At 34.9% G+C, this 27,089-nt stretch overlaps 1 protein-coding gene across 24 annotated transcripts in view; it reads right to left on the bottom strand.

The window, feature by feature from the left end:
* Positions 1-27,089, bottom strand: part of BAZ2B (bromodomain adjacent to zinc finger domain 2B) — a 130,302-nt gene that overhangs the window by 19,806 nt on the left and 83,407 nt on the right. For 14 of the 24 annotated variants that reach the window (XM_068686850.1, XM_068686826.1, XM_068686835.1 and 11 more), the window contains 15 exons: positions 26,080-26,140; positions 25,393-25,501; positions 25,032-25,133; positions 17,298-17,508; positions 11,823-11,915; positions 11,637-11,698; positions 10,243-10,308; positions 9,535-9,600; positions 8,840-8,884; positions 8,562-8,594; positions 7,297-7,362; positions 5,718-5,858; positions 4,639-4,893; positions 4,061-4,275; positions 2,569-2,643 (listed from right to left, as the gene is read on the bottom strand). In XM_068686850.1, coding sequence (XP_068542951.1) covers positions 2,569-2,643; positions 4,061-4,275; positions 4,639-4,893; positions 5,718-5,858; positions 7,297-7,362; positions 8,562-8,594; positions 8,840-8,884; positions 9,535-9,600; positions 10,243-10,308; positions 11,637-11,698; positions 11,823-11,915; positions 17,298-17,508; positions 25,032-25,133; positions 25,393-25,501; positions 26,080-26,140 — 1,600 coding nt within the window. The remainder of the gene's footprint in view (positions 1-2,568; positions 2,644-4,060; positions 4,276-4,638; positions 4,894-5,717; positions 5,859-7,296; positions 7,363-8,561; positions 8,595-8,839; positions 8,885-9,534; positions 9,601-10,242; positions 10,309-11,636; positions 11,699-11,822; positions 11,916-17,297; positions 17,509-25,031; positions 25,134-25,392; positions 25,502-26,079; positions 26,141-27,089) is intronic. The other 10 variants (XM_068686828.1, XM_068686829.1, XM_068686831.1 and 7 more) reach the window with 7 other exon arrangements.

The following is a 27,089-nucleotide window of genomic DNA, read 5'->3' as shown; positions in this document are numbered from 1 at the left end:
AAACTTGTTCTGCAGTATTTCAAAGTTTTGTGAAGAAATTGGTATTATCTAATCCTTCAAGAAGCCACATTTCATTTTTATTGCCTCTTACATCAATCAAGCTACAAAAGAGATGTCAAGAAGACATGTAATGGAAAAGAAGACACTGAAGTTATGATTATCTAGTAGTAAAAACACCTGGTTCATCTCAGGAATACAGTCTTCTGACAGTAGCTGTGATACAAAATACAGATGACAAAAAAAGATGAATTGAACTGATGAGACATACCTTCACAAATATATTAGCATCAAGATTCACACCTAAATGTGAAGAGAAGGCAATAGATGTGACCTCTCACTGACCATCAGCCCTGCAGAAAGTATAGTCTAGGCAGCTCAGAATTCAGTTTCTGACCATAAATAACCTAATACTCAAGGAAATCTGTTCAATAGCCATAAGAAAAAACAACAACAGTCTCTCTACCAGCTTTTTCCCTTTTGAAGCCTGGGATTCTAATGGGCTTTTTTTTGTTTTGGCTCACATCTTACCAACATAGCTTTTCAAATCTCCTCCCCACCCCCAATACCCAGCATATCCAGTTGATAAACTAATCTGAACAACAGTAGGAGCATAAGTAAAAACATCCTTCTGACACAAGCAGAATGTCTTCTTGTCCCACTTGGATATACTTCAAGACAATCTGGACATCATGCTATGATGATTTACACAACACATATGCTCAAATCCAGTACCAGGCTGAGCTGAAATAAACTCCTTCCTCAGAATCCTTTATTCTATCACTACACACTTTCCACATATGAAGAGCTTTTGCTTTGACATTTGTGTGCATGTAAAAAGTGTACATGTATCTGTCAATCACATGGCAAGTATTCGAGAGACCAGATATTCCTAAAACTGTTTGGGACTAGGATATTTAAAAACTAGCCTGAGCTCTAGAATGGATGGGGAAAATAACATACGTAAGAATTAGGCTTAGAAGCTGAAGAAAGACCAAACAGAAGGCTTTAAACGAACAGGTTTCTTTTCAGAGAAGCCCCACAACAGTTGTAAGATTCTATGAAAATCACCAACTGACAGAAGAAGACAGCATTGTTTTTAACTGATCAGTGAAATTTCTTCTTAAAAGCTTCTGAGAGTTCATCAGAAAAAAAAGTGAAAAATTCAAAGATTTTGAACCAAAGATGAGAGAGATGAGTCAAGTCCAGTGACTTCAAAGAAGCACAGGAAGAAAGTCTCAGAGTACTCCCATGATACTTACACTTTAAAGTAGGAAAAGCACTGGTGAAACTTCACATCCACACAGGAGAAGAAAACACAAGAAAAAGAGAAATGATTGTAGAAAGGAAGAGAGGCTTAGGGCTTCAGGGTATTATGCCCACTACTTGAAGGGGAAGGAAAGAAAGATCATGAGAGAAAAGTGAAGATCCTACATCTACAAGTACTTACAGTTTGATGGAGGGAGAGAAAGACTAAAGGAGTCCCTTAGGCGACAAGAACAGGCAAGGGTCCCATTCCACTAACAAATAATTGTCTACATTAGAACTTCAGCGACACTTTTTAAACTATATCTCCTAGAAGAAATACAGATGAAGACAGAAAAAGGTATTTGGACTGTCCTAAGGGATAAAATGTATTAACCCTATGCAGACTGGTAGGTACAGTATTAGTAGAGACTTATTTTTACTGGTCTTATTTTTTCCTCTACCTCCCTCTTGTCCTTCTTCTTTACTTCTTCCTTCTTCCTTCGCAGATACATTAAAGGGAAAAAAGGGAGAAACAAGATTAAAAACACGAGTACCTAAAGCAAAGACTAAGACAGGATTCACCATTCCTGGTAAGAGGGAAAGATGACCAAGAAAAAAGAAAGAGGCTGGCTATGCATTTTTACCCCCTGTGATTCATGAAATTTATGCCTTCTAGCTTCCTGGTAGTTGGAGCCATTATGCTTGCTGTATGGAATTTTGTCTTGTAGGATGGGAAAACAGTGGGTATGATGCTGAACAGTCTTAAAATGTTCCAATTTTACCTTAAATGAAAATATTAAAATATCCCAATGTTGGCATGCTACAGACGATATCTAACTATAGGGAATGATGCAATATACACAAAATGGAAACATTAATATTATGTAATATAAATAGGCAAAATTTAATGGGTGACTGTTGTATGAAAACCATGTTATCTTAAAATGCCTTTCAGAATGAACATTACTAAGTATGGTAGGTCCAAAATAAACTTTGATAATGTCAATCACAATTATTTTTTTTAATTTGTCAATCACTTTTTTAAAAAAAAAAAAAGCAACACAAAATGGACTTGACTTAGTTCCAGTTATGAGGGACACTAACACTGTGAATCTCATGCTTCTTTAGTGTATGGTAAAAGACTGGTGCTGGGCCACTCTAAATTCACATCCATCTTAATTAGGCGCTTCAGTCCCTAATTTCTTGGAAAATCTGTAATTGCATTAGATAATTTTGTACTAAGAACCAATTGCCTATATAGTAGGATATCTGAATGAATGCAAAAAAGCAATGCATGGTAACATTTAAGGAAATGAAACTTACTTCCGAAGTTTGCCTTCAACCATCCATTTATCTCTCCTTAAGTTCGACATATAATCAATGTTTTTGTCAATTTCACTGTCAAAGACAAAATAATCCAAAGTAGTCAAGGAAACACCATAAACTCTGAGCTTACATATCTTTTTCCAACAGGCATTTATGCAGATTCATTGTCTCAAAGAGCTACCTTGAAGAAATGCTTAAAGTACAAAATAATTTTATATCTAGGAAGTTTCAATGTTTGGAATTTCCATGCAGTGTACTACTATACATGAATCGTGAAGTCTTTATTTAGATGTAAGCTTTCAGAAGTATGTCATTCAAAATATTTGACATTTCTTTTCATAGTTCCCATTCAATGTGAAGCCTCCAGCTATATGTACCACAAAGGATCTAGCCTTACACAGAATACAAAATTATCACAAATACATCTGTAGTATTCTCTCTAGGATCCATGTGATCTACAAGCTAACATCTATTTTCCAATACAGACACTGAAGAACAAAAGTAGTGGTTCAGTTCAGTCAACTATCTGGAAACCCACACCTGAGGAATTCCAGCATCAACAATTTAGCAACTTATACTTGTTTCAATTATGAAAATAAAGCTGAACTTGTTTTTGAATGATTTTTATAAATCTGGTTTTACATTTCATCATCTGTAATATACATAAGTGAAACAATTCCTTGCTGTGATGAATTCAGTTAATACATATGAACTCTCTTGAAAAGTGCTTACACAGCACTTGCTCTAGACAATTCTCTTGCAACGTCACAGCTTTTTTTAAAACATGAAGCATCTCTTTCGTTGAGCAACCCTGGTTAACTATTGCAACACATTGTACCAAGATAGACAGAATTGGCAAGACACAAAAATGTACTCAATTTGGTCATAGACTATCACAGTAAGCAAGCATATGGAGGTGAAGGTATCCCAAAGACTGGCATTTCCTAACTTTTTATTGCATGTTTCTGGATTTTTGAATGTTGTATATCACAGCTTTTTTTTTTTAATTATAAAATGCTATTCATTACCAACAACTGAAGTATACACTTTCTTGAATTACTACACCATGATAAATTAAGCCTGCTACTTCAGCTTAAAATTGACTTCAAGTATTGATGTATTAAAGTACTGAAATATTAAAAAAAAAAAATTCAAAGGGAAAAGAGTACTACAGAAGATTTACAAAACACTTCTACACTGTTCCCCACAATACCTAGTAAATTTCTTTGTATTCAACCACATTTTTTACTCCCAGAATAGTGAATTTTACTTCAAGTCTTGAAAAAACAAAGCCAAAAAACTTGGCAGAAAATGGCTAATCTTCTGTAATATTGGAAGTACATAAAAACAAGCAGCAGTAACAATAGATTTCAGCTTTCATTTCGAGAACATCAAGAAATCTCCTGTAACAAAGTGGTGTATACTGCATTTTTAAACTATAACAATTTACTAATTTTATTTTTATACATCTGTTTGAAAAACATCTTACCTGACCACACTTTTACTGCAAGCTAACTCATTGACAAGGAAAGCAAGAACTGCTGCTTTCTGAGCTGGAGTATGTGCCTGAAAAGCTTTTGTCTTCAAGCTCTCCGTAAGCTCAGTTTGCCCGCAATGAGCCTCCATAAATATCTGCAGAATCTCAGATACGTTATCTCGATTTATGCCAACATTCAGTAAGTGCTCCCCAAGAATAGTCTTAGCCTAAAAATGAAGATATTTCAATTAATCACATTTGAAAATATTATTCTCAATGCAGACCATATTATTGTTTATAAAACAGTGATGTGGTTTTGCTTGCTTTTTACCACAAGAACTTCAATTGGGATTTTTTTTAACTACTTAAATGTAAATCATGAATTAGTAACAAATTAGAATGTCTTCACCCTGTAAGTTTTTAAGAATAGAGATAATGCTAATATTAATGGCACAAGATAAATAAAAAAATGCACGTTCCAACTGGACTCTTTTGTACACTATGCAGAATGCATTCATAAGTATAGTTGTTTTTTTTTTACTATGGATTTTTTTTTTTTAATTTTTAGATTTTTTTTTTTTTTTTTTTACCTTGAATCCTGTAACAAGTCCTGGATCACAAACAGCTGCAGAGACAAGCTTTACAAGCAAGTCTTGTACTTCTCCCATGCTGTCCCCTATGTTTAGCAAACCCTCTTGAAGAATACTCAGAGAAGGGACTTCCGTATTCACATCAAAGCCAAGAACTTTACCAAAGTTACGCAAGAACTGCACTACCATGAGACAATCTGAAAATGTGCTTCCAGCAAGAACAAGGCCTGGAATGCGAGGCAGCTCTGGCAAAGGCTGAAAAGTTAGGAAAAATAATTAAAGATTCAGTAGTATATTTCAGAAGATAACTTTTTGATACTAGCTAGGGAAATTGGCTGATACGATCACATGACTTACAGTATATTAACAATAGAAGGTGAAGGCAATAGAAGAGCTGCTCCCCAACCCATCCATAAATCATTACTGTTTATAAACTCCTCATTAACATTTAACTTTTTCACTTAGTATTAATTAGTCTGTGGCCTCCTATAATTACTTTTCGGCCAGGAGAGGTTCTCAGGCTGTATTCTGAGCCAAAGTACCATAAAAGGTGGCATAAAAATATTTCAGGGACACAGAAAGGGAAAATTCTCCAAAATTCTCTGGAAAAGATAGGCCTTGATCTTGAGATAAGTACAGTCCTGAAGGACAAGAACTGAGAACACAGAAGCTTGGAAGAGTAAATTTTTAATTTTTTTAATTTTTTTTTTTTTTTTTGAATAATGGCTTAGAAGAGTTGCACATATGAGCAAAGCTCTATTTAGTGCCTACGTACTAAGAGAAAGTGAATGCTCCTGCTGTAAAAGCAACTGAGACTATGGCATTTTTATTAAAGCATTCAATGCAAATTGTTTTTGGGAAGCAATCCACTTTTAAACAAAATGGTTTTAACTAAATATATCAATACCCACTTCACTGTTTCTCATATACTGTATTTATAGATTTTAAATACAGTTATCTCGTTACCTAGACCAAAACTTGAACGCTTGATGAGTGACTGCAAGAAAAATAGTTATTTTCACAACAGCAGAAGACAGAGACATGAGGCAAGAAAATACATTTTATGTTATTACAGTCACCTTCTGATCGGCTAAGCACATATCTTCGTTAGGCTTCTTTAGCTCCTTTGCCATTTCCAATTCCAATCTTCGTTGTTCTAGTTTACGTTCTTTATTTAATCTTTTTTCATCACGTTTTTCTTGCTTTAACCGCTCTTTTTCCTTCAATAGATTTAAAAGGGCAGAAAATAAAACCCGTGTACTATACTTAGAGTGTAACAGTCTAAGAATTTGAAAAGTACTACTTATGTAATCGTAGTAATTACTACAGAAATTAAGGAACCTGCATTCAAGTAAAAGGAAGGTAGAAACTACACAAACAGAACAAGATCATTGAATGGCAAATCTAAGATCCACTTAGATTTCTTTTAGATTCCAATTTAGAATCTGCATACACTACTCTATTACATGGACATGTAAGAGTCAATATTTCTAATTTCGCCAGTATTGTAGAGGTACAACACACTGAATTATTTTCAGCCACAACAATGTGTGTGGCATACGGAATCAACAATTTTTTCACAACAGTTGATTTAATTTAAATTCCACCCAGCTGTGTAAAAATTAGATCTACTCCTATGTAGTGCTCCTATGGAAAATGATCTTCATAATATTCAGCTCTTAGTAGCTTTACTTGCATGGTTATCAATATAATATGAAACATTATCTGGGCTATTACATTTTACACATTAGCTTCTCAAGGATCAATTTCTCTATAGGACATTAAACTAAAAGACAGGTCAAGTAAAACTGCAGTTGCACAGGATATTTTCTCCCTTAGGCGACAAAATAAAAATCCTACCGAATAGATGCATCTTTGTAATCATTTGGATGCTATGAAATATATGTTGCTTCCAAACAGCTGATTGGACAGCTCCTAGAACCTCTCCTGTTACAGTTAAGTGCACAGAACTCCTGATAAAACCAACTGGTGATAAATGCATGTTTAAAAACCATTTGTTGTTCATTGATCCTCAGTTAATTACAGGGAAAATGCTCATATACTCATGGTAGCTTGCTACCCTGTTTGCATAAATGAAGTGATTTTACCATTCTTTGATATTGCTACTCTGAAGTACATAGAACTCCAGAATAAGTAAAACCCTCATACTGTTAAGAGATGCATTCAAACCTCAAATATATGATGCGTTATCTCCATACCACCGAAGTCTCGGTCCTAAATTCTTAGGAAAACCTTCTATTACATACATTTAAAGTGAAATGTTTCATGCGAGTAAAAAGTAAAAATTGGTTTTCCGTGAATGAGCAAAAGCTAAACTGATTGTTTATCTATACAGCATAAAGAGAATCTGAATGAGAATTTTATTTTGCTCCATTTCACAGAAAGTCATTAACTCTGCTATTAGAACTAAAATAGTTTTTATTACTCATATCAATTAGAGGAGGCAGGTGGCAAAAAACAACCTAGAACAAAAAGCAAAAATTTCTATCTTAGCATTAGATGAACGCATTTTGATGGGTTTTGGATTAGGTTGTGCAGGTTCACACTACCAGCATCTCATAAATGGTCCTGGTCTTCTACAGATGACTGCAGAATGAACAAATGAAAACTTCAAAGTTTCACTGGTTCATTACTCACTTCTGCTTTTTTACGTGCTTCCATGGCTTTCATAAGCATCATATGTTGTCTTCTCCTTTCTCGTTCCTATTGAAACAGATAGGATTAGAACAAAACTATTCCACATGTTAATATCAATAGAAAAGCTGAGTACAAGTTTAGCATTAATAGACAAGTCACAGTAAATACTAAATATAGAACAAGAATGGCCAAGTCTGTGCATGTTTTAGTTCAGGTTTAGAAAGCAAATACAAGAACAATCAAAAGCAAAAAAGGTAAAGCAATGAATATGGAGACAGTGTAAAAAAAAGAAGCATACAGATTTACTTATGGTCAGTTGTGATGCTCCTTCATAAGCTGGCAGAACAAAAAGCATAATGGTTGGCTGGAACAGGTCAGTTACCTTACATCTGCTATCAGGGAACTTGCAATTTACTTCTTCAATAGCCAATTCAATAGAAATTTTTAAACTAGTCATTTTGAACATTGCAAATATTAACATTTCTGTGATCGAGAAACAAATTAGTATGATGAATTTTCTCAACTCTAGATCAGTTTTAATCAAGCTAGTGCTGGCGCAGCACATATACATACGCACTGACACTTGAATTTACTTTGAATGCCTGTCTTCCAATAAGTTATGCCAATAACTTCAAATGCATTAAGAAGCTGTATTCTAGAGTGGTACGTATGTTTTTTTCTGCCTTAAAAACTGTAGAATAAGTCTTGGCTCCAGTAAAAGCAAAAGGTATTTTACCATCTCATCCAATGAGAGTAGGATTACAGACTAACGTTTCACTGTATAATCATAATGTTATGTATTTACACTGACTGAAAGCTAATTTGCTCAGTACTTTACAGACTTGGGAGAGAAATGATCCTAACTTCTAAAGCAGGTTAATTCAAATCATATTTAAAAACTTCTAGATCCACTCCCAGTGAATGGGACAAAGTTTAGAAAAAGTATCCATGTGACAACCTATTAATTTTTGCATTAATTAATCCCTGATCTTATACAGTTGTCCAATTTATGTTGGGACATCAGCAACAAAGATTTCTGTTTAAAAACTCATTTACAGATTACCATGTTCAATTTATATACTTTTGAGATGTCTTTTTTTTCCCTTAACAGACAAGACAAGCAGATGTATGCAATGCACTGTGCTGTAAAGCCATGCAGCAGTATGTAATATGACAGCAGCCAGTGCTACATTTTATGCATTGCTATGACAACCATATCACAACCAAATCACAATGCGGTGTTAGATGTACAAAAATAAACATACCCATACCATATCTAGTCTATGCCTCTCCAACTCCTGGTAGAAAGAGTTGGCACAACATTATGAAACAGAAATCACAAAGTCATAAAACCACTTTTAAATCCCCCAAAAGACCCCAATACCAAAGCAAAGCAACAAATCATAAGATGAAAGAAAAATTGTGCAGGAATCAAACCCAGGAATTTAAAAAGGGCATATTTTGAAGATTTTTCCCCCACATTACTTAAGTAGTAGTTCACAACTGGCATTCTGCCTGCTTGGTCAACCGAATGTATACCAACCTGGTGCTTGAGAAGAACAGCTTGCTGCCTTCGCATCTCTTTTTCCTTAAGCAAAACAACAGAAATGTATCTTATCAAACTGTACTTACTACGATGAACGTATTTGCTATACTAGAATAGCACACTTTAATTAAGTTTTCTTAGTTTTATTTCCCCATAAACCAACCACAGAACAGTAATAGCATATATCAAAGCAAATCTACCGAGTTGGGAGTTCAATGTTAAAATACAACGCCAGAGCAGTAATAGAACTACTAATATAAACTACTTTTTTCCAGTGTCTGAAGAAGAGGTCCCTAGTCTTGTATACATCTAGCCTATACAGGAATATTAGTTGGGAAGCAACAAAGCATTTTAATAGTGTGCTTTAAAAAACATTGTGAATAACGCTATTGCAAAACCATTTGAAGCTATGTAAACCAAGTGTCATGTAAGCAAAACTCCTGTTAATGGCACAAAAAAATAGCGTCTATGTCTATATATTCATGCATGCATGTATGAACGTTACTGTATTTCTATATGACATAGGTGTAAAAAGGTCTGTATGTGTTACACATCTACAAAACATATGCACACGTAGATTTATTTTCATTCCATACCTATTCAGTTGAATACTCTTCCAAAAAATTGCTTTTCTGCATCAACATGTATTATGCATAACAACACACTTATTTTTCGAACTCATATAAACTAACCTTGATTCGCTTTTCAGCTTCCAGTAATTTGGCATTTGCTGCTTCTTCCTTCTTTTTCTTTTTTGCCTGTGCATGCAGAATAGGTCACTCAACAGCAACATCACAACTTGAAAATAATCTGACTATAAATAAAGCTACACACCATAAAAAGCTGAAAACGACATCACATATTAAATGTACATTTCAAGTAATCTCTTCCTCAATGTATGTCACATAGTCAATCCATTCACTTTGTCTTTATTTAAATTAAGACAGAATAACAAGTCCTATGCAAAATTGCTTCCCTTGGATACTATAACCAAAATTAAATAAATAAATAAAATAACAAAACGATAAAATATAAATGACAAAGAGATTAAAAAATGTGTATTTGCACGATAGGAAACTTGAATACCAGTGATCTATTCTTGCTGCTACACTAGGAACGTAGTACATTAGAACAGCATACTAGTATTGTATACTAGTTTATTATAGCTTATATATTCATAAAATTAGTATTTTAAAACTACTGCCTTTCATACAAAGTGGAACATATTGCTTTAGCATCCAAATATTGCAAAATTGTACTTGGAAATTTTGTAACTGGCTTCTTTAAGTCCATATCGTTAGAATTGCTGTATTTGGTAACATTCTTCCTTCATGTGTGACTATTAAAGGACAACATTCTCACAAATGCAAACACGAAAATACTTGAGCCGTTATGTCTACCTCTAAAATTTGTTGAGCTCGAAGCTCTTTCTCCATTCTGATTTGCTGGATACGCTTAATTTTCTCCTACAGGGGAAGAAAGTTAATTCTGTTTCTTGAAAACAATATTAAGGAAAATTACTTCAGCAAAAAAAGAGTGAGGTTATACACATATACCTTCTGTTATTGAGTCTTACAAGCATTACAGTCAATTGTTCCCTTACAGTAATGCATGTTTAGAATTTTTACTAGCATTAGAAGATGCCTGATATATCCCTGAAAAACCAACGTTCACAGTTATGCATGAGTGTTTGTGTTTAGGAAGTCACAGTATTACTATTTCTTTAACAGTTTTAAGATTGCCAGATAATGACACTATAAGTAAACTAGCAGTGTTCAAATTCTGGCAGGCAATGGTGGAGCTATTCAGGAATGAATGGAAATGGGAGTTTAAACACAAAAAAAGGACAGTGATTTGATGTAATCTTCCTGAAGAAGAGATACAGGGGTCTGTCAAACCATCATTGTCTGCCTTAGTTCTAGCAGTCTTTCAATTGTGGCAACACGCAAATCTGAGTAATGTGAAACCCAAAGCACTTGATCTGTCAGCCAGTAACAATTGCCCACATGCAACCTGGTTAATGTATTCACAGTTAAGTGGACTTCAGTATCTTTACATTTTTAAAACATTCAGATACTTAATGATTAGTTTAGATAACTAATAACAAAAAAAAAATTAAAAAGGAACTGACCCTACAGCCACAGACAATACGACATTATTTCTTTTTGAAAGCTTTCATATTCCCAACGTAAGTAACATCTCACTATTTTGTTAAAATTCTGTTGTTAAAATAATGAAAAGCCTGTTACCATAAGTAGCTTCATTTGGTAATGTTTATACAGGCACATTCTCACTTTTGGTAGAAGCATTTGCTATAACAGTATTTGGCAATACCTGTACGTATAAAAACATATTAATTCACTGGCATACTGAGATATAACTCTTCATGCACAATCTAAAACCACTGAGAGATAGCCAGAATCCATGAAGAAGCTAACTACACTCTTCTGGTATGTACAGAAACAGATATATTGCTGTTTGTATTCACAGATGTAGTTAAAGGATGACCACATCACCACACTGGAGTAGCAGTTTCTGAATTTCTTACCAATATTGGCAAACAGCTACACGTATGCACAGCTTAAATCAACACAGACAAATCTGGGATGTCCTGACAGCATGAACTGGCATGACAACAGAACTTACATTTTTCAATAATATACAGTGTGCTCTGTAGAACTAGATTTAAAACATTCACTTTGTAACAAGCATACTTAATTTACAAAATAATTTAAAAACCAAAACTCGGTTAATTCAAAACAAGAAGAGCTTAATTAGCAATCACAAAGGTTACCTGCTGCTTCATTATCTTTATCTGCTCTTTTTGCTTTCTCTTTTCTTCAGCTGCCATAATAGCTATAAGAAAGGCAAATAAATAAATTAGTATCAGCAGAAAATAATGAAAAGCATACAACTTCACATCAACAGTTCTCAAACTAGTCTTCCAGCACACACAAGTTTTCACAAGTCTGATACTTGCCTTGCTGTTTTTTTGCTTCTTTGGCAGCTCGAGCTTGTTCCTGCTTCTGGAGTTTTCTGAGTAGCTTTATTTGTGCTGCTTGTCTAGCTATTTCTGTTATAAAAAAAGGAATTGAGTTCATAAAAACAGTGCTGTCCAACAATAAAAGATACAGCTCACATTTCCTCATGCTTGTCTGAGGTAAACAAACGGAGAAAACAGTCCATTTCTTGTGCACGTTTATCTTGAAAACATTCAACTACGAACTACTTTGGGATATTTCCAATATACATATAAACACAGACACAAGCACAGACATTTTTATGCATATATAATACGTATGTATCACAAGAACTGTGGATAGCTTCTACATTAACAAGTGTTTTATTTTTGGAGGAGAAATGTCTCCATAAAGTGTGTGATAGTATCCCACTAATAATGCTGCTTTGCTTAAAGCTAGATTTCTTCTTTCTTTTTAAAGCAGAATATATTTGTCTCAAAGTACCAGATCATCATATCATTCAGAAAGCACAAAGTTACTCTTTTCCTTATTTTTTACTTCAAATAATCACCTAATCCTTCTTGACCAATGTAGCAGAAGCAGACTCAAATGGGACAGAGTATTCTTTAACCATAGCTACTAATTAGCTTTTGCTAATTACTAACTTCCTGACTCATTCTAATATTAGAAGTGAGAACAGTATGAAATTTGGGTGAACTGTGCATGGATCCAATGATGTAGACAGTTCTAGGAAGAATTTTTCTGGAGGCTAAATTCAGCTTGCTATTCAAAGTACTGAGGCCCAATACCTCCCTTATAGAATTCTTCAAAATAGTGCTAACTTCATGTCCAACGACCAAGAGGCAGGAAGACATATGGAATGCCCATGTGTAGATCAGACACTGTTGTAGACAATTAAGAGCAGTACAAATAGGTACACTACAACTTCAGGGCCAAGGGGAAACAATACATAAGCAGCAGCTAAACATGAACTGCAACAGAACTGTAAGCTAGAAATTTAACTTCTCCTATGTGACCTAAATTCTAACTACGATCTATGGAAAAGCCAACAGATGCAGAAGACTATTGAGTCTAAACTGGGACAATCCATGAGGAGGATGTAGTTAATGTGCAGCATGTCTTTGAAAAAGTAAAAACCAAAACCAACCAACCAAAAAAAAAAACAAAACAAAACAAAAAAAAAACAAACAAAAAAAAAAACGGAAGGTTAAAATCTACAAAAAAAAATGGCACAGCAAATTAGACCCACCTGCAATCCCATTCAACTGTTGTGTGCTTTACTTAGGAAAAAAATTGAGTACTCCTAAATAAAGGCAAGAAAAAAAAAAAAGAGGAAGTGAAACCAGAATTCTTGGCATCAAATGATAATCTAGATGTAACGAACATCTCACGTACATGTTAGAATGTTCTTTAATAAGATATGGCGTTGATGGGAATTACAGGAATATCAGTTGACCAGCCTTCTATGTAAAGTATAGTATCAAGACATGTAACAAAAATATTAAAGGAAGAGATGCTTGTAATCCATTTGGTGGAACATTAAAAGAAGGTGTAAAAAGCAGTCTTCAAGTGTGCAATCTTAAAGTGAATAACCTCGAAGCATTTAGAGAACAAAAACCCTTTACTTATCTAGGTAAATAAGCACTGTGCCACATTTCAAAAAGGAAAAAGGTAGTTCAATAAAAAAAAAAAAACACATGGCTCTTCAGAAAAGGAGGCTGTCAAAAGAAAACAGTGAGCACTTAAAAATAATAATTTTGTTCAAATAAAAACAGGAAAGCCTACGACGTTAAAATTAAGGACCATGTTAGAAGGGCTTGAAAAAAAAACTGCAGAGATCCTTGCATAGGGTGCCTGAACAGACAGTGAAAGATCTTTAGACATATCAAAACAGGAAGCCAGAAACGCAATCAGGGGACCTAATGACAGAGGGAGTGTAGTGACACAGCAAGGGTTAACAATTGTAAATTAAAAAAGGGTAGGTTTAAATTAGATGTAAGGAAGAAATTCTTTACTATGAGGGTGGTGAGGCACTCTGGGAGGTTGCCCAGACAAGTTTTGGATGCCTCATCCCTGGATGTGTTGAAGGCCAGGCTGGACGGTGCTCTGGGAGACGGGTTGGAATTTTAAGGTCCTTTCCAACCCAAACCACTCTGTGATTCTATTATTCTATGAAACAGGAAGAAAAAAATGGCTTAGCAAAGAATATTAGTGAAGTGTTTGTGCTAGTCTCTACGGCTGAAGATGTTGGGGATATTCCCCAACACAGTGTATCGTCTACAACAAACAGGACAGAAGAGCTAGATGAACTGGAGGTAAATAAGATGCTAACTTCACACCAGGATTGGACAGAGTAAGCTCAGGAATCTGAAGGAACACTAACTTGGAACCAGAGAGGCATTGGTCTGGATGTTTATTGCATTAATAACAGCCACGTTTCACCTGTTAATAGAACTAGTGACTCCCATCAACAAAACAGACTCTAGAGAAAGACTTGTCATCTGCTATTTCCATTTTCTATTCCTCTTGAGCTTGAGAGGCTTCACTGAGTACACTGTAAAACACCATCTGTTGAGACAGTCAGCATGGCTTCTATAGACGGAAATTCTTCCCAATTTCAGAATTTTACAAGCATGTCAGTAACAGGCTGATGAAGGGAATGTAATGGACAGAGCACGTTTGAAATTTCAAAAAATCTTTGACAAGTTTCCAGGTCAAACATTTATTAATAAAACTAAGCAGTTACATCACCAAAGAAAAGCTCCTTTACAGACCAAAAGCTCATCAAGTGGTTGCAGGCAAAAGGTAGGGATTACCAGTCACCTTTTGTCATAGAGAAAAGTTAGTGGAGGGTATCCTCAAGTATCAGTACAAGAACCACCTTTAATTAATATCTCTCTTCATCAATGACTTGTAAAGGGTACAGAAAAGTTAATCCCCAAATATGCAGATGATATTAAGCATTCTGGACAATCCAAGGCTGTGCTGACACCAGCCTTGGAAGAGCCCTGCAAAGAGGTAAGTAAAGGCAGCAGAGAAGCATCATCATAGAAAAATGTAAGGTAAAACATCTAGAAAAATACCAAAATCAGACACAAAAGAAGATAAAAGGGATGGAACAACTATGTTCTGAGAAAAGAGTAAGAATACTTGGGCTCCTCAGTTTGGAGTAGACAAGATGAACGACAGAAAGAAACAAGGTTTGCAAAGTGCTATGTCCTATGGCAAAGGACACAAATTGGAGAACCATTATTCTCCAAATCCCACGATCATAGAACTATGGAACACCACTAAAAGCCCAATACTTTTTTTTTTGAAAATTAGAAAAACTTCTTTATTGGTATTTATCAGACTCCAAAAACTTCTTGTCACAGGAGGTTGTTAGAGCAAACATCAGGTTAAAAAGAGAGCGAAAAGGCTAATTCATGGGAAACAGTTTCATAAACAGAAAAAAACAAAAGATTCAAGAAAACTTATACTAATACTTCAGTATACCAGGGTGCATTTATGTGGGAATAATTGGACCAAGAAGCAATCAGGCTCACATGCCTTCTCCCAGCAGCATCTCCCATTGACACTGCTGGAGAAAGAGCTCTGTGCTAATGAATCCCTGAAATGAGATACTAAGGCATTTCTTATACTCTCAGAAGAGGAACAAAAAGAAGCAAGATATATTTGAACATATATAACATCAAATACACATTCTGAATCTTATTTTATATATGGACCATGTGCTTTTGTGTATTTTACTAAATGATCTAAATGCTGTGTGTGGTGGGAAAACAGACATGGGAAAGTATTCTCCTCTCCCTTCCGCCCCCCCCCCCCCCCTTTGCAGTGATCAATATGGGGAAAAGGAAGATACTAAATGAAGCAAAACATATTATGATCAGTGACTGAGACTTATCTTTTCCCACTAAGAAAAGACTTCTTTAAATAATATCCTGTACCTCCACAATAAACATACAGCCTCTCAGCAAATGTTGTGGTGCTTCAGCACTTGACACTTCACTTACAAATAGCTTCCCAATTCTCATGCTGGGTAAAGCATGGTGGTGACCTTAACACTCGGGTAGAACAGCTGCAAAACACTTAAAAATACTTTGGGTGTCCTGAAAGCTGTTTTCTCTCTGTCCTTCTGTCTAAAGCATTACCATCGAATCTCTTAAACATTTTCACACTGAACAGCACTCTTTGCAGACACAAACAAAAAAGATGCAAAGAACTGCACCAAGGAAATATTTGACGCACACACAAGGAAAACCTGCAAAATGCTAGATAGATACCCTAAAATGTGTTTACAGTAAGCACATGAAAGAGCAGTTCTGAAGCCCAAGTTAAAACATCCCATCTCCTGGAGGTAAGAATTTTTCATTAGCTCCATTTGGAAAATATGATACAGTTATGGACTAAAGAATTGAAATTCAAAGATCACATACCGGATGTTTATTTAAAATACGGCCTTCATACCCTTGACATCTAGTAGTATTCCCTAACATTAAAGTGCTACTGTATACATTAGTACTGTGAACATGTGACAGTATTCAACATTATGGGTCTTAAAATCTTGTCACTATCAATGATTTCACAAGAACAGTGTCTTCCCTGGGGCAGCCAAAAGCTTCATAGAAATGCTGACTTCAATGGTTCTAAATTTCAGATGTGGTAGAAGTAGCTCCAAAGTTTTATCCATCCAGATTGTTTGAATTTATATAGAATTGCCATTTTTTTAAAGCAACTTCTTTTTTTTTCATTTTCAGTAAGGCAAAGATGTGTTTTTTGTTTGTTTGTTTATTTGTTTTTTAAAAAAAAAGAAATCTACAAATGTAATTCCAAAAGCACAAACAAGCTAAGCTGATTTAAGTAAAAAAGATCAATTTATTAAAAAGTGTTGTCCCTAGAAAGGGCCTTTCTAGTTTCAATTTTTGTTTATTCTTTTTCTTTTTTTTTTTTTTTTTTTTAAATAAATCAGTGCTCTCAACAACATAAATCATAACATTGTTCTCTGCCTAGTGAGACCAATTCTCTTTCATTCAGTCATAAACACCTTGTAGAGGCTGAGGGAAAAAATAGATTCTAAAGAGGGTGAAAAAGCTAATCAGTTTCAATTTCTTGTTCTAATGTTGTTTGAGCTGCTATCAGGGATCACAGAGTTCTGATCAGTTTTGCCATTTAAAGGAATATCAACGGCCACAAAAATACTGTATGTCTACTTTTTTAATCTATATAACTCAATCTACGTAAACTACAGAATAAGCTCTTAGACATACACCTGTGCACACACGCTTCTTCCCTTGAGTCATACATATATTTACTGATCTTGAAACAGAAAAGGGCTTCAAGGAAAACACTTGACAAAGTTCCAAAGTAAGATGTACATTACTTCTCTTTAGAAAAACATTAATCCTCCATGTACATCAGTACATGTCCTTGTTTGTGAAAGCAGTAATATATTTCAGTAATATATGTCTTACCTTGAGCCTGTAGCTTTCTTAAAAGCTTTGCATCAGTGTTGTCTAGAAATTCAGTGCTACCAACATTTGGAGGTCGGCCTTTGCGTCGTCTCATTCTTGATTCCTCTCTCGAATGCTGTCTGTCTAGATTTGGTGGTCGTCCTCTACGCCCCTCCATAGCCCTGATACGGGGAATGACCTCCTCTTCCTTCAGAAGACACCACTGAACGCCCTTTTGATTGACACATTTCACAAACAGGTATTATAAACACAGATTAAAAAAAAAAGAATAATAAAACATTTGAGAACATGAATGGTGCATGTGTTTTACATATATATTTACTAAAAACCTGTATGTACATAGATATATACTCAAATGAAATATATATATACACAACATATAAGAGTTGTGATGGACTATTTGTGTAGTACAATGTTTCAATGGTGCACAGAAGCTATATATTGACAGCTTATCACTACAAAGCGTTTGTTAACTGTACTAATATGCAAGATACTGAAGTCTATTCAGTGACATACAGAGTTACTACAAAGCAACCATGCCACTAATCTTTTAGTTTTAATGATTTCAGACAAAACCACTTAATACTCAACACATTTTAAAGCAGAAACACAGATTTTTCCTTATCACGTAAACTAAAAAATAACTTCACTGCTTTCTTTCACAGAAACCACTGCTCAATGTAAGTGAAAAGAAGTGTCAAGTTATGGGTCACTGTCTTCCAATTGTGTTTATAGTAATTCTGGCATACAGAAGCAGCAAATGCAGTGGTCTATTTTGAAATACTGCCTTTTGTTGTATATCTTGGTTTTGTAACAACTAAACTGAAAAGCCCCAGGCTCATTTCTCATTTTAATCTTGAAGTTTTGTTTAGTACAATTTAGTTCTTCACCCCTCCCACAGAAGGGAATTAATTTCTGTGCCAACTTGTATTGAAAGAAATGAAAGTTTGTAGCTTTTTACAATATATGCTAACTAAAAGCTACAGAAACTATATTCTTTAATTAAACAAAGCAACATCACAATGCATTGAAACCTTTCTTTCACTATTGTTACTATTTCTTAATGGAATCTCAAAAACAAATAATGAAATACTTTGTTAGAAATAGAGGTCATTTAACTGATGAGAAGTGTACCGTTTCTACTGAACAGAACAGTAGCTTAGCCGATCTGTTCCTGATTAAAGCTATTTCAAAATCGTAACATCTTATACAATATTCACAATCGTTTGAAAACAATGGGGAAAAAATGGAAGCTACAAATCCTTTAGACTTCTCCATAATTTTACTTATAAACGTTCGTAAAGGATTTTGAACACACCTGCTAGATCAAGAATAAAAGTTGGTAACTTATAAAACCCATTAAATATATGTTTACAATAAATATATATTTGCATTACGAGTGTACCATAAAATACAGTGCTTGCTTGTTTTGTCATTCTATTATTAATTTTCTGTTCTTCACAATTTATTAGAATGATTAATACAATGTGCTTTTTTTTTTATTATTTTTTTAAAAAAGGCATTTAAGTAAACATTCAGATCCCAAGAAGCTATCAGTATCTGCAATTATACCTTTTTTGAAGTCTGTACGACTCTCAGTTAGGACCATCACAAGAGTACATCTCAGCTGCCAGACATTCCAAAGCACTATGGTATTAAGCTTTGTTCTTAAAATACAAGCTGTTCAGAATCACCACCATACCCCTATATGTAGAATATATCATTGCTAAGGACTTTTTAATCCAAAATTATTTACCTCTACAATTTAAACAGAAGTCCATTCATTTTCTATCTTTAAGAGTACTGTTTAAGCATACATTGTCATTTCACTGTCTAGTACCGAACTTAAAATTTATTACAGGTTTAGTTTGTATTGCTGAGCAAGGTAAGATGAATTACCACACTTATTTATATAACCCTGCAACCTATGAAATCATCTCATAAATTTTAAGTGTCCGATAAATAAATAAATAAATAAATAAATAAATAAATCAAGGAACATGAGGAGAAGCAGCCATGGCTGAAGTGGTACCTTAAGTCCTGCAATGGAAATTTCTCTTGGTCTCTGCTTTATTTTCTGTAGTCAATGATACTAACAAATGTGCAGAACTCTATCTACAAAAGTAAGACAGGTCTCTACAAGGCCGTTAGTACCACAGAGGCTATGGATGCATATTACAGTTGCCTAATTCTCCCAGAAGAGAAACTAGAGGCCATTATATGAAGCTCACAGGAGCTCAATGGTTCAATAAGCACTAAGAGCTGGCATTTCAAGAAATAGAATAAGACTACTTCACATGTTGTCAAAAGACACTGTGGATGCAGTAAGTTTCCGCAAGTTAAATACTACACAAAAACAGTCTAAAAATAGATCCACTGAGAGACACTGAATAGAAAAAACACAATAGGTTCAGGACATCCCCACAGCTTAAAATACCTGGAATACTGGGATAACTGGAGGAATTATCCCACAGGTTTGCCACCCTAGGTATCCACTGATAGCTACTGCTAAAGACAAAACACATGAAACAAAGGACTCCTGTTTTGAATCAGTTTGGCTGTTCTTATAAATTTATATTGCACTTATAGAGGAACAAAATAAATATGACAAACTGCATATTACTGGTTTTCAGTTATCTATTTTTTTTTATTAACAAAAACAATGCAAGTTGATGAATATCACTCAAACACACAAATCTTTGACAAAATTCATGATACTGGGGGAGGGCCACACAGTGTGGAGCACATGCAGGCACACACAATATTCTCTGCCTTGATATTGCATTAGGGCAGGAGAATTTTATACTGGTACAAATGCACATTTATTTACTGCCAAGAGTGTTGATTTCTGCCAGTCAAGAATCTGGTGATAAGCTGTCCAACACCTGAAGTATGTTTCTGTCGTTCATGAACCATTACAAAAGGCTGTCCGAGAAAGCTGCCTTGTTGACAATCTAGCTGGTGTTTTGATTTGATTTTAAATACAGTTTATTCTCTAAACAACTGTGGAATCTCATTGTTGCCATTAAGCTTGCAGTTACCACCAACTTTTGTGAAGGATTCACTAGTAGTGTAGCTCAAATGTCATGAAAGAACAAACCTTGTGATAAGTGAAGGCAGAAAGATGACATTTCAACCAAAATTTTATTTCTTATTACCCATTTTTTAATGTGACAAAATAAATGCTAATTTGAATTCACTTGATATTCTTTTAAGAAAATATACTTGAATAATCTATGCTCTCATACATCTCACTACTGTGAAGTTTCCACTACAATCAAGTTAGTAACTCAAATACAACTTGTATTTTACAATTTACAGTAATATTAGCCACGTACTACACTACACTTAGTATGTTATTTTATTAAAGCAGTTCTGGAGTTAGAACATACAAAAACAGAAAAACAAGAAACAAATACAATTTCCAAGTCTGCACATAAGTGCTCATCCAGCTGCATGCACCAAGGGCAAGCACTCTACACTGAAATGGAACAACATAGTCAAACCAGTATGACGATATCTGCAAAAATAGGCATTAATTGACCATCTATATTTTGGGTTCAGACAGCTTTCAAAAATCTGACCCAGAATACATTTCTATCAAAAGAACAAACAAACAGATATTCTTTGAATTCTCTATATGCCAAAGGAGAAAAAAAAAGAAGGGGGGGCATGTGCCTCAACATAGGAGATACAGTGGCTTCAACTTAAGCTAAGCCTCACTGCACAACCATTAAAGGAACACTGAAGTGCTATTATGGTGAAATGTTGTGCTTTATTGTTGAAACTAAACAAAACAAGAACACAGTTTCTCTCCTGTAGGTATCTATGATCTGTTGCAATACTCTCCCGTGCTCAGCAGATTTGCACAGGCCTAGCAACTGGGACAGACAGAAGAGACACTGGCCTCTGGAAAACACAGCCTACAATATCCCTTCTGGCCTCAAGCTACCTCAAAATGTACAAGTATGCACAGAAGTAAAACAAAAGTTCAAAGCCTGTAAACCAAAATAATGAACAAAAGCATAGCCACCTTAGAAGAAACAGACATCATCATTAATTTCAGTTTGTCAGACAAAGTAAAGAACAAAGCTTTCCAAATTAAAATATGGGATTCAGAATAGGAAAAACATTTTAAAGTTCAGTTTCAAGCAAAGGAAACAAATAATTACCTTACAAACGTACACAACAACTGCTTTTAATGTTGACTGTTCTACATAGGTTTGTTGTGTTGTTTTTTGTTTTTTTTTTGCCTGTGATAAACATTTTAGACTTCTAAAATTTTATTCAAAGAATAAAAAAAACAGACTAACTAAATAATAGTAAGCTTAAGAACTGGCTTAAAAGTGGCAAACCTCATGCCTTATGAAGATACATTGCATTTGTTCTGCACAGCAACATAGTAAGAAACTCTTGTGAAAGTCTCTAATGTACATACATGTTATATGACACTAAAGAGATAAGAATTAAGATACCTTTAAACACTTTTTTTCGTTCCTGTTCCTGAGTTCAGCTGCCCTTCTAGGCAAGCATTCAGACTTGAAGAAAAAATAAATATTTCCCCACCTTTATGCAAAATCCTACAGGGAAAAATGTGCATATTATGTTTACTATTACCCACCAGGCTAATCTCAAGTTTTCTCTAACTACATAATGACCAACCCTACAAAGGTTATCAATTTTGTGTTATAACTAGTACGTAGAAGAGGATTATCAACAGATAAACCACATCCTACAGGAACCTAACAACCCCACAACAATCCATGTGTAAAACTAACCCTCCTCAGTCTTGCCTGATGTATATAAGGGACAGAAATAAACGCCTTATCTCCCTGTTCTGTATTCAGATCACTAGCAGGTTGATCAACATTTAAAAAATAAGTATAGCTGAAGGCTTGTTCACATGCAGTGGTTAGAAATCTTGAGACATATATAAGATTTAACTAGAAGTGCATACTTCTAGTTCAGAAAAAAAAGTGTTAGTCTAGAATACAGTCTTACATCAACTACATTGTTATCTTTCTTATTTCTCCAAAAATACACACACACCTTCTGACTTCCATAATTACAGATTTAGAGTGAAAGCTTCAAAAACAAGGATGCAAAAAAGAAAAGGTTAGTTTTTTTCATCCTCTACTTCAATTTCTTCTTAAGAACTAATTTAAAACACTTATTGATAGTTACATATGCTTACTTTTCTTAAATCTGTTTTTTAATTATTCTTTAAAAATTATATCAGCTTAAAAATGCAGTGTAGCCGTCAAATATATCAGCTTCTTAAGATTAAAATTCTTACACTGCTTCAAATAGAAATTGTTTCCAAGGAGAGGGGGAAAATGAGAACTATACAAAAAAAACAGTGTTATCTTGCTGTTATCAGAGGACCTAACTGCACTTCAAAAAGCCAATGTGAACTACTAGAAGACAATTAGATTTAAGTTTCTGACTATAAGACAATGGAGTCCTATAGTTCACCAAAACACCCTCTATGTTTCAAGCCACATGTATATGTACATTGTATATTTAATTGGTGTTGTAACTTAAATTTATTTTTGTTATGAAAATAACTGAGCACCAGATACATCTAAGAAAACTTCAAAACAAAAAGTTTTTCGCCTAAGCGTAAAAATAAACATTCTGGTTTCCATGACCTCACCTCCGAAAACTAAGTAAAAATTCCACTGTCATATACACAATGAATCAAACTGCTAAAACTTTCCAGGCTGGAGCCAAATACACTGCTCATGATGTTAGAGGCTGGAGAAGAGGGCTGGCAGAAACTTCATGGAGTTCAAAAGGAAGTGCGAAGTCCTACATGCGGGGAGGAAAAGGACCTGGGTGTCTCGGCAGACATCAAGTCGAACATGAGCCAATAACGTGCCCTTGCCACAAAGAAGGCTAACAGTATCCTGGGCTGCATTAGGCAAAGCACTGCCAACAGGCCAAGGGAGGTGATCCTTCCCCTCTACTCAGCAGTGGTGAGGCCATGTCAGGCCACTGCTGTGTCCAGTTCTGGCCTTCCCAGTACAAGAGAGGCATGCATATACTTGAAGAGAGTAAAACATGGCAATGTAGATGAAGGGACTGGAACATCTCTACTATGGGAGAAAGACTGAAAGAGCTGGGAGTCTTCATCCTGGAGAAGAGAAGGCTCAGGGGACATCCTACTGATACCTGTAAATACCAGAAGAGAGGCTGAAAAGAAGACAGACTCTTTTCAGGGGTGCTCATTGATAGGACCAGAGGCAGTGGACAGAGTGTGAAATACAGGAGGTTCCATCTGAACATCAGGAAAGACATTGGATATATTCAAATGCTGCTTGGACATAAACAAGTAGTTTGGACCAGGTGGCCTCCCAGAGTTCCTTCCAACTTAACCATTCTGTGATTCTATGATGGATACTCTCGCTGTTATTCATTAATCAAAGACAGTAAGACGCAAACTGAGGGCATAGCTCAGTATTGCTCCAAAATACAGCCCTCCACCTACTACATGAATGCAGCATTCCTATCCGTATTACTCCAACTGATAAGGACCCATGCCCTCTCCATCTCCCCATCACTACACACACACATCACTCCAAAGCACAGCAGTATAAAGCCTCTATATAGTATAAAGGGAGTAAGTTAAATGAAAGAGTATGGGAAACACAAGAAAAAGTTAACAGGGTAAAACGAGAACAGATATCCTGACGTTACGCTGTGTTCACAGTATAAAGAATTATTGAGACTAAGCTGTTCAGGTACATAACATAATGCAGTTCACACTCACATGAACTTGTATTTTTTGATTTACAAAGGATAAACACAAAGAGGTTTAAACAATGTTCTACTCTGTAAGTCAGGAATCAGCACGTACTACCTCAAAGTAGCTGCTTACCATGAACTCAGCCTATAATATCCTTTCAAATTTTTTACTATGTAAATACTATGTATTTCCACAGGGTATAAAGCCCACATAAGGGAAAACTACAACCTGAATCCAAGATTGCTCAGAGCGTGGCATCTGTCCACATTCCCATACCATATACTTATATTTTAAAGAAGAAAACATATTTACCGACAAAGTTCAAAATTTTTTGCACACGTCCTAAAGAAATAATAACATGACTAAACTAGAGAAATATAGTATGGATCAAAAATAGCATTAATTTCTCCAAAATTCTAACAACCTACACAACATCTAATAGTTCAACCATGGTAAAGCATAATTGGTATACCAAGCATTCCCTCCCATAATCATCTACTATTTCAAGAACAGAGTCTGAGATTCCTGATCCAGCCAACATTTGTATTTAAATATGTATTTCAGATATATTACGAAGGTGAATACATGAAAAGAGTGTAATTTAATGCACACACATAAATTGCTATCAATATTAGGTTTATACAAGACAGGAAGACCAGTTTCAGTCAAAAATAGCTGAACATTGTCTCAGATAAAATGTGTAGGTCTGAGTTCCTTCTTACTAGACAAAACCAGGCTCAGAGTTGATTGTGAGGCATGCTGAACTCCTGGTATCTCCTAGTGAAATCACTAAGAGGAGTGGTTTTCAGCACTGCCAGTGATCAAGCTCTCAGCATCTCACAATAACTATCATAAAGAAATATGCACATTTTTCAGAAAGAATTATCTAAAATCAGTAAATGCTTCAGATTGTAGCAAAAACTACTTCACCTAAACTTATGTTAATTTCCTTGGATCAAAGACTTTACTTTTTAAAAAGCAGATACCTGCGGTCCATCTCTGGCTTCATAGAAGTCACCCACTCCTATTTTTGCACTGAAGCTGAAATTGTCCCTTGAGATATCCATTATTCCATTTCTGCTGAGATACTGAAAAAATCACATATTTTTCCACTTCAGCTTGTAAATAATTACAACCCAGCTTTGATGTACAGCTAACTGTGAGTGTTATGTTTTGCATATTCTATCAAGGGGATATATAGGAGATCAAATCAGTAATAGACTGAGATACATTACCCATCACATCATTTTGAAATAAGGATCTTTATTGGAAGAAAAAATTGATTTTTTTTTTATCGCAAGCATGCTTAGTAGCATTAGAACACAGAAGTTAAGAAAAGGAACATACCTTTACTACTTCAGGATACTGTCTCAGCTTCTTTCCACAAGGTGCAAAATATGCTACTTCTCCTTGAAGACGACCACCAAAGTTTCTTATACGGGTTTCTCTTTGCCAGCTAGATTAATGTGAAATAGTTGTATATAACTTTTTTTTTTTTTTAAGCAAATAACATCAAACTCAGAACAGGTGTATATAAGAGTATTTTTTTCAACAAATAATAACAATTTCAAAACTTCACATAAAGTGAAAAGGTCACATATCTTAATTTGACAAACCATCAAAAAAATCAAATAGGCAAAAAGATAAATCATTATTTAGATTGTCAAATTTCTCGTTACACATGAATTTATTTAGATCAAGCTACTTACATATTAGCAGATTTTAGAACTATACTTTAAGGAGTTATTTGGCATCTCTACTGGCTCAGAACAAGCCCAAGGTACTTAATTTCCAGCAGCACAACTGCTAAAAGGCAGGTCATGTTCACAGCAAAGTAACTCTGATGAAGAAATGAATACTTGAAATATGCTGGTATTTTTAAAGAGATCCACAGACACTGAGTTGAAAATCTAAATCCCTGAAACCCTTTTCTTATATTTTAGTCCCAAAAATATTTAAAACATTTCTTTACCAACTGATTTTTCAAGATATTAATTCCCCTCTGGCAAATAGCATGTATATATGTAAACCTACCCATATTCTAGAGGAACACGCAGCTCCCGTTCATCTGTTACTCTTCGTCTTTTTGAAATGCCTAAAAAAGAATTTCTAATTAATGCCTAAGAGAGGGTTTTGTTTTGTTTGTTTGTTTTAAAAAAAGGTAACATGTTCCTAGAATATACCTTTAATACTTATATCCTCAAACGAAAAGATAAATCATTTTACATTACAGCCATCATATATCTCAACTACCAAGAAACTAGAGTAACAACTTCTCTTTTAGAGATACTTTTTCCGCTAGCTTTCCTTTAACCTCTTCTTCTAGAATTGTAAACAGAAGAAAAGTCTAATCATGCCATACTGAGCTGTTTGTCTTGGTTAGCTCTCAGATGGCTGTAATAATTCCATGAACACCCGCGTTTCTATACAAGAACATAGTTAATATTTTTCATTACAGAAGATGAAAATGGAAATACCCTTTACTTTAAAAATTCCTATATGACTAGACTGTCTTCAAAAGTACTGCATAGACTGTGATCAACTATGACATGAAGAATTTTTTTCAGGATTATTCCAGCGATTCAGAATTCAATCAGCTGTTGATATGTTTGGTGTTACTTAAAAGACTGAATCAAAAAAAAAATAATTATCAAATGTGAGGCTTTAAAGAGTGCTGAAGGTTGGTTCTTTTCACAGGCTTTTTTGAGAGAACAGTAAGCTATCAAATACGTCCACCAACAAACTTTTAGGAAGATTTGTCTAGACCTTGTGATAAGAGTGTGACATAACTCTTCCTAAGTGGACATGAGAGAGTATCCTTATCAAACAGCTTCTTTGAAGTTTGCTCCAACCTATTACGGTTAGAAGGAGTATCATATGGTCTAATGACACAGGTTTCCAATGGAGATGACTGAATGATCTGGAAGCAACTGCTGATTAGACTCCTCGACAGAAAACGACGTGGAGCTGCCCATGCCTAAATGACAAACTGCTTGGACATATATCTGCAGTCTTAAGCTAACATGATCATTGCATTACTTCTA

This window comes from Anas acuta, chromosome 6 (assembly GCF_963932015.1).
Source record: "Anas acuta chromosome 6, bAnaAcu1.1, whole genome shotgun sequence".
Classification (NCBI taxonomy): Eukaryota; Metazoa; Chordata; class Aves; order Anseriformes; family Anatidae; genus Anas; species Anas acuta.
This window is presented reverse-complemented; position numbering and strand designations above follow the sequence as displayed.